This window comes from Arctopsyche grandis, chromosome 13 (assembly GCF_051622035.1).
Source record: "Arctopsyche grandis isolate Sample6627 chromosome 13, ASM5162203v2, whole genome shotgun sequence".
In the NCBI taxonomy this organism is placed as follows: Eukaryota; Metazoa; Arthropoda; class Insecta; order Trichoptera; family Hydropsychidae; genus Arctopsyche; species Arctopsyche grandis.
The window spans coordinates 25,573,512-25,583,033 of NC_135367.1; the positions used below are offsets into that span (position 1 = coordinate 25,573,512).

Here is a 9,522-nt window from a genome sequence, read left to right on the forward strand (position 1 = left end):
TATAATTATAATTATAATTATTAGCCAGCAGCATAGCTCGGACGTTAAGCTTCTGCTTACCGTCAAGAAGGTGCCGGGTTCAATCCCTGAATTAAAATGAATTTTTCAGAGTATGCTGTTGGTCAGACCTGGATTTGTGACTCCAGGTTGATCGTTTCCTATCAGAGTTTGCCAATTTTCTCTGATTTCATTGTTGAAACGGTTCCCGGAAAAAAAAAATTGGCTAAAAATCCTTCCTACCTACTATGTCACCACTATTTGAAATTTGATGGATGTACAATAAAAATTTATGTACAATTCATAGATGTCTCGTTAATTTGCGAGTTTTTTCAGTGTCTCGCAATTCAACGACTTATAATAAAAAATGCTGCATTTGTATTTGTAATTGGCCAGGAAGGCGCATTGGGATTTTCCTGTAAGGCCTTCCTGGTATATATGTAAAATAAAATAAAAATAAAAATAAAATAAGCCATTTGCAGGCAATTTCAGGTATTGTTAGAAAATTAAAATACATATGTTTTTATTTCCGCTGATTGTCGATAGGTCAACGTAACATCGGCGATACAATATTTTAAGTTGGCTTTAGTACAGTTTGCTCCGGTTCCGACAATTTCGGTCGACGTGGCACACAAATAACGGGAGTCCCCGTGGACGAAGCTGTCGATAGGCGATTGTCTAATCGCCATTGGCGTCCGTCCGTCCGTCCGGAAACGTTCACGGTTTATTAGAGCAGATTATGGGAATAATGTGTCCAATAATACAAACGCGGCGCCGACGCCGGAGCGTTAATGTTTATGTTCGCCGGTTATGGCCGTCGCGGGAAAACCGACGCTCAAACGAGCCGACATCAATTTGGACGAAATTGCCGACACCAACTACGTCCATTTTGTCCGGTCAAGCACACTCAATAGTCACACGATGATATGACGAGCTTCGTTCTCTGCACATGCATATACATATATTACATGTGCATATATGTACGTATACATATATTAACTATGTGACAAACCAGGGGGCGTCCAGTATAATTCTCAGGATTTTGTTCTGGATATGCTCGGTTATTCTCCAACTCTTCGTCTTCTCGCTTGCTTTTCAACTCGCTTGTGAGAAGTAAGCTAGAGTATAATGCGATTGTGTGGAATCCGCACGAAGCAAATTATTCTCTGATGATCAAAAAAGTGCAAAAAGTATTTATTCGTTTTCTTTATAGGAAAGAGTTTGGATATTAATATCTCTATCCTACACCTTTCCTTTTGGAAATTCTTATATATAAATAAATTAACAGTAAAATAACAATTAAATTAATTTGTAAATAATAATTATTCTGCTTTTAGCTTTTATTTCTTTTTACTTACCTCCTTTACGTTTCACATGGCTTTCGTGTTAGTGGTCATTTTTATCTCTTATCCGATCGTTTTCATACTTTGCCATATTGCTCATTTTGGTCATCAATATACGTTAATGTATCGTCTGCCATTACGTTGGAGATAAGATATCGTATACAATGCGTATCAAATATCCAGAATCTCGGGTACGGTGACATCTACGGCAAGCTACCATAATCTATCCTCAACCTTTTCGCCTTGATGTAGCCATTTTAGATTTTAATTATTTAAACGCCTATAATTCACTCTATATTTTATAAAATTTGCTCTATAGGTTCTCGTTATCTCTAATATTTAAATATTTATAGTTTTAACTCTCATATGTATATATAAATTTCAAATTTGGCGTCTAGCTTCATGTAATGTAATACACGATATATATATTGATTTATGGCCAAATATGTCAAATCTGACATTTCATGGCTAAAAGTATACCTCTTCACGTAGTTTTATCTGCGAGATAAGTATTCAATAAGAAGTTATGTTGTATCTAATTGTTAATATGATTTACAATAAGCTTAAATACATTTAGTTTTTTACAATAAGCTTACATACATACATCACATACAATTATTTTTAGTTATCAACTGATTTAATTACAAACCATTTTTAGTTTAACTTAGGATTAAAATTCTGAAAAAAATTTGCCTCTTTTGCCTACTTTGCGATATTGCTCATTTTAGTCATTAATATAAGTATTTAAATGTATCCTCCGCCGATGGTGAAAAAATATCGTATTAGACGCGTTTGAAAATTCTCCCACGAATAAGTGCCTGACGTTTATCCAGCGTTTGTTTAGACTTTTCTAACTTTTCGCCATGTCAGATTTCAATTGTTTAAGCGCTTTTTCTTTTTAATCTATATTTTATAAAATGTGCTTTATAGGTTCTCATTATCTCTCATATATATGTTTAGTTCACTTAGAGTGTTAATAATGAATTTTATCGATATCCTTGTCGATCGTAATATCGATTCATATTGCATCTCTCGTCACACATTTGACACGTTATAATTAGACGTCAGTCGGTAAAGTCACATTTTTGTTTTGAACTCATTAATCTATGAATTATTACTATTATTATTATGATTTTTATTTTTCTCTTTTATTTTCTTATGGAGGCCATTGTGCGCATTTGATTCTCCCTGTAATGCCACAATGGTCCAAATAATTAAATCCAGATTTGATGGATTTAATAACTTTATACTAAAAATACCTTAATCCTAAAAGTATTTTTTGGGCCAATACAACATATAAATATGCCTGAGAAAAATGAAACTGGTCAAAGCAATCAGAAACTGTTGAAAAATATCGATTTACAAATTTGAGGCTATGTATTTGCCAAATCGATGACACAATACTAAAACTATGTAGTATATATATCTAAAACTATGTAGTATACCCTTAATTTCATCCATCATATACAACACATTTTTCTTATCCACCCACTGAATATTGATTGGCATTTTTTTAAATATATTTGATTCCTTGTTCCCGTAATATATTTTTCATTAATTGAGTATTATCTACCACTTAACTACCACGTCAACTCATATTGTATATTTTTTCCCGTTTATGGAATTTCATTTTTGATTTTTAAATGCTTTTTATTATTACTAAATTATGTTCACAATAAATCTTATATCTATTTTAATAGCTACTGATCTACTGATCATTTTCTATTTTACAATTTTAATTTAATTTTTTTAGTAATCATAGTATTATATTATTCTAATTTTAATGTACAGCATAATAGGAAAAAGAGCTCGATAATTTATTTACAAATCTACGGAATAAATTTCATATGTTCTATATATTTTTTTGCATTACATATGTTCATATATAAAAGATCAAACATAGCATGCTGTTGCAAATTTCATGTTTGGACACATTATTACATACGTACATACACGTATTTCATTCGGTTATATTTGGGCACGAATTAAATCACCCTATAGAAAAAAATCAGGGAGGGTCGGCATCGAAACGGATCGGACCAACACGTGTAATGAAAAAACAAACAATTAAGGAGCGAAGTCCCCAACTGGAAATTGGAACGATAGGACGAAGGAGAAAAAGAGAGCATGGGAGGGTGGTAGGGGGTGAATACATATCTGTGAGGAGGGGTAAAAGGGGTAGGACGGGGTTGAGAGGGTCACACGTGACTCTGCGAGGTGCCGCAGTGCCGAGACTCCGTGTAATGTGACGATGGAACTCTTCATCAAGGGGGTGCTCAGCTCGCCAGAATCGGGTCAGGTCGTTATTGAAGATACGATCTGAGATGCTGCGCAAGAATATGTGAGTCTATGGAGATTTCGCATATTCTAAAAGGGCAGTCCTGTTACCGAATTTTCCTCGCTTTTCTTCTTCAAAGTACTTAAATACATACATATATGGAAATATTTAATTTCTTAGATATCATTGAAAAACTATATCTACCTATATATAAAATTGAATGTCTGTTTGTCTGTCTGTCTGTCTCTGTCGTATACGCTCCTAAACCACTCAACCGATTACGATGGAACATTCAGGATTTGTTGTATGCATGTCCGGGAAGCTTACTGTGAAAAAAAAAACGAGAAAAAACCTCTTAATAATAATATTCGTAATTACAATTTTACCGACGCGAAAGTTTGAAGCGCCATTGTGTATTCAAGGAAATGTTTACGATGGTAACCACGTTACCAGTTGCTTTATGATAACACGGCTTTGAAAAACCACGAGTCCAATCATCACGTGAAAGGGGATCGGGAACACAATTGGAATGGGAACGGGAACGGGAACGGGAACGGGTATTGGATGCGATATTGCGACATTGCAACGCATGCCAGGCTCAGCTAGGTTCAGGTTCATCTACTCTTTTATAAAAAAGCGATTTTAAAGGTGACTTGTGATAAAACACGGTCCTAAGTAAAAATAACTTGAATAAATCTGATTTACTAACCTCTTCATAGTTCTGAAACGATTTTGTCGTGTGACGAAGTTTGAATTCTTATCTGATCGTCTTAAAACTTTGCCATTTTGCGCCAAGTGGAAATGACGTCCGCCATTACGATCGTGAAAAATAATCGTAATAGACACGTTTGAAAATACTGCATCTTCTTTCACGGTGACGTCTATCGTCCACACTGTTGCATTTGTCCACAATGTTCTGATCGTTTTTTTCCCTTTTCGCCCCTCTCTTGCTATGGCAGATTGAGCACTTTGCCATACTCATGATCAAAGTTTAGGAAGAGAATTGGTGATTTCTCAATTAGGGATTTTTTATATACATTTTTTTTATATATTGTCTTAATTTTATAAACAAAATATAGAAGTGGCTAGTTTTTAAAAAACATTTTTTATATTCTTGTTTCAGTTTCTCCGATGATCTGGGTGCCTAATCAGTTGGTAGGAGCTCCAGCTGGTACTGATGTGACAGTCGATTGTCATACGGAAGCACATCCCAGAGCAATCAGCTACTGGGTCTATGATAACGTAATGGTTCTGCCTACTAAAAAGTATGGCATAATCACCAATGAAAACTCATACAGGTACGTTATGAAGTGAATATATAATATTTCAACACTATTTTGATACGTTATGATACGATACGTTATGTCCGTAATGATTTAAAATATGTATTTAATTATGTATTTAAAATTTGCGAATTTAGAAAGTCTGTATCTTTATAAGCTCTATAAATAAAGATAGAAAGCAAAACACATGACGGAAAGGTATGATCAAGTATAATTGTGGATTGTCGTGTCAATGGTAAGGTTGATGACCGGAAAAATGCGCTCAAGATAGTTGCACTCTCGAGGCATCCAAACTTTCAAAGATGCTCAAGGGAAACTAATGCAATATTATTCCACAAAAAACATCAAGGGGTATTTGTATGTTATCCGAGGGTGGTAATTTTTTTTTTTGTGGAATTCTATTGCATAAGTTCTTTTTGAGCGCCTTTGAAAATTATGGCTTCTCGAAACTGCGTTACTATGCAGTGCAATATAGTGCATCTTTCCGGGAAGCGGTTAGGTTATGTGGCTATAATAAAATGAAAGGTAGATAAATTAAGTGTTCAAATGGTCCCCAATATGTATATAATATGCAAAAAATTAATTTGTATTAAAAATAAGACAACAGTACAAAAATGTAATACGTAAAGTAGTCTTGGAAGAATCTCTTTATATAACCAAATATATGTAAAATCTTGGGGTGTACAAATAGGACCTTTAAATAATGTCCGTATTTTCTTTAATGCTTTTTATAGATCCAGATTTTGTGATTTGTCACTTAATATAGAGCAGTCTAATTCTTCAATACGTAGTACATTTGGTAATTTCACTCTGCTAATTTCACTAGGCTTATCTGACAACAAATAGTCTTGATCTTAAATATATTCTTGTCGATCCCCTTATTCATGAAATCACGATCTACATTGGTCTTCCAATAAGGAGTGTATATGCTCCAGAACCTCTATTTTTTCTGCGAACCTCTCTGCGCCAAATGACTTGATTTGGCCAAAGGGCCAACCAAATAGTTGGGCCACAAATATCACCAATATATATTCGTGAATTCAAAACGTATGTGAGAAAGTATAAAAGCTCGTTATATTAAGATATGGATAGTAAATAAGAGTGAAAAAATTAACTGTTGTAACTGTTAAGCCTGTGAGTAGTAAAGAAGTGGAATAAAGACGTTTTTGGTTAGCTAGCTGTCATTGCTTCAATTTGAAACAGGATTCCAATGTAGTTCTTAACAAGTTCGTTAATGATTAAACTTCTCTAGTTTCAGGTCGGAAACATACACTTACTTCAATGCTAGCTAACCCCCGTATGTCAGAAATATGTATATCAAAGCAATATGAACAGTGGAAGTGGTTCAATATCAGATCACAATGTATGTGACAGGCAGGAATCTCACAAAAAGATTGTAAAAAGCATACATTTGAGCTGATATGGATTGATAAAGCTAGGAGAAATTTTGGGATTGAATGAATAAATATTGCTCACAATAAAAGCGTATTTAAGATGCCTTTATTTGCAATAGATGATGTTCATAATGCAAATGTATAAATTTTAAAATAAAAATAACTTTGTTTTTAGTATGTTGAAATTTGAAAGGCTTATTAAAAATGTTTTCTGCTTTTATAAAAGTATTATTCTCGTATACATTTGTATATGATAAATTGTCGACAAACATCAGCGATATAATATTACATAACAATATACATTTTAACGAGCACGGGAGCAAATCAATTTTCGCATTTTCTTTTTTAGAGAATGAGTGCCACTTGTGCGATATCTTCTTTTCATATTTATCGGCAGGAAAGCCGACACCGATGTCTTAATACTTTGTCCATTAGAGAGAGTGGGTTGGGAAATCGTGGAGATAGGGAGAGGTGAAGGGAAGCTTCAGGTACAAGAAAAAAGCAGTGGCGGGGTAGAAAAAAGGGGAAAGTAAGGGTGAGAAGTCTCCGTAGTTTCCCGATTCGTATCTGGGTGTTATTTATTTTGATACGTCCAATAAGCCCGGGGGATGATCGCCGGAAGAGATGGATATTAAAACCCCACCTATGATTAATAGATCAAAAGGCACAACAAAACACGTGAGCCGGCCCTCTCTACGTCGATATATCCGTATCTGTCATTTTTCGAGCGGGAAATGTAATACAATAATAATAATATCCGAAAAAATTGGGGTCACGGATAGCCTAACAAAAGTTGGACTTTAGATTCGGTCGTTTGAAAATAAATTCGGATAATTTTAGCATTTATTCAGGTCAATCGGAGAAAAGCGAATACAATTTAAGATGTGGTATTTGTATATTCTTGGACTTACCGAGTGTTCGTCTACATATTTTATGAAAGGACAAAGTTTTCTAATTAGTTATTGCAATGAACTATCTGTATGGCACACGAGAATAGTTATCCAAAAAGCTTATTTTTCTTGTATGCAATTTTATTTTCAATGATCGTATAATTACATATGTACATCCATATATGAATAATAAAGCTTGTGAGCCTCATAAATTTACAATCACTCATTTTTTAAGAGCGAATTAGAACTACCTATCACATTTTATCAACCTTTAATTAGGTATTCTATCACTTTGATTGTGTTTTTTTACAGTTTTTATTAAGATTTTAGAACGAAAGCCTTGAAATTATATAAAAAAAATGAAGAAAATGAAATTATATAAAAGAAAGTTGAAGTAAATTTTTTTAAATTGTTATAAAACAATAAACATAAATGCAATAATATGAAAAAAAATTATTAAAACTAACCGTTAAAGGGCGAGAGTGTCGTCACGACAAGCCAGCTGTCTCATGAAAGCGCATTTTAAATCACTATTCACTCCAATAAAAATATATTCATTTCTGTCCTCAAATATGTTTGTAGATCTTCACAAATATATCAATATACACCCATCAGTTATTAATAAAGTTCAAATATACATATGTACATACATATATTTACATATAAATCGTCATCTTCCGGGGTATTTCTGAATTTTTAAAGATTTTATTAGAATGATGAAGATGCAGTCAACATCCAATCATTATTTATTTAATTTTAAATTTTAAATCTTTTATTTTATGTATTAAAAGATACACTTTTAACTATCACTAGTATATTTGAAAATAAAAAATAAAATATAAATATTAAATTAAATATATTTAAAAGGTATTTGAAAAAAATATGACCGCGTGCGTATCGAACACAGGACCCACACATTTCTTTAATTTTTTTATATAATATGTCATAACCCAAGCGATGATATTTCATCGGGCACAACACTAGTTCTTAATAACGTTCAAAATAATTAATATATCATGTAATTAAATGTAAAATAGCTCAAAAACGATCCTTTTCATTATGACTGACAAAATTAATTAATCATATGAAATACTGTAATGTATGAAACATATTATATATTCCTGGAAACTTTCATATTTTCCTTCTTCATCGTGTAATTTATTTATATAGCGAGGGTTTGAAATTGTTGCGAAATACGTAGAAGTCCCGTGCGATCGCAATTTTTATCAGATTTTCTTCTATTTCAGGGCTCATATGAAGCTTACAGTGAGACACCTTCAACCGGGGGATTTCGGCAACTATAGATGTATATCGAAAAATTCTCTGGGTGAAACCGAAGGTTCAATTAGACTTTATGGTATGTGAACCCTTTCGAAAGGATACATTTTTTTCATATTATTTTTCACGCGAGGAAAATTTTTGCTGAGAGTGCGATTTTTTATATTTTTCACAGAAATTCCGATGCCGTCGTCGTCGCCCAAAGCGACAGAGATGAAGAGCAACGCCAACAAAGAAGGTGAGATTATTACAAACATTGATCTTTCGATTCATTTTTCCAAAGCAAACACTCACTTTAGCGCTTTCGAAGTGTAATCTTCGCATAACAACTCACTCGTATCAAGAAGCATGTTTGTTAAAGTGTCCTGAACATTGCACATTTCATTTCTAAATTAATCACACACTGCAATCGAAATATTTGAATGCCATACAGAATATTTGCACCTTATTGTCTTAAAATTATATAAAAGTGAAATTTACTTTCTTAAATCGAAACTTTAATTATTATCATGCACCTGTGTATATGCATATATACATTCTAATATAAAAATGATGTTTTTATTTATAGCAATTGGATCGAAATATGATATAAAAGGATACAATTTTAATATTCCATCCACCTTTATAGGCATATCGTATTCTAATGCACGTTTATCATAAAAAGGTCATATGTATAATATAATATTTTATTTCACGTATTATATATGTACATATGTATACGTACAGATGGGCTTGCTAGTCGGGCCCACGCTAATTTTCCATTCAAAAACGATTCTCTCGTACAGGTGGTAGTTTTGGGGGTGGGTCGAAGGGGATGAAAACTTCGATTGTATTGTACGCTTTACCTGGTCCATGGGCGGGGAGCGGGGGTTGGAAGGGTGGGTAAATTTATTCAAGTCTATATTGGATACGGCACACTGTAAACATAATAAAATACACGGGGACTATTTAAATCAGTTCCATAAATTTAACCCGGGGAAATCGAATGCAATTTCCCTAATAAGGCTCTAGGTTCCTAGGGTACGCGCCTAGCCTCGCTCGCGACAGCATATATCATCG

General features: G+C 33.4%; 1 protein-coding gene across 1 annotated transcript in view; it reads left to right on the top strand.

The window, feature by feature from the left end:
- Positions 1-8,778, top strand: part of DIP-delta (Dpr-interacting protein delta) — a 130,503-nt gene extending 121,725 nt beyond the window's left edge. The window contains exons 5-7 of the mRNA XM_077445034.1: positions 4,742-4,916; positions 8,433-8,542; positions 8,639-8,778. Coding sequence (XP_077301160.1) covers positions 4,742-4,916; positions 8,433-8,542; positions 8,639-8,778 — 425 coding nt within the window. The remainder of the gene's footprint in view (positions 1-4,741; positions 4,917-8,432; positions 8,543-8,638) is intronic.
- Positions 8,779-9,522: the final 744 nt, after the last annotated feature.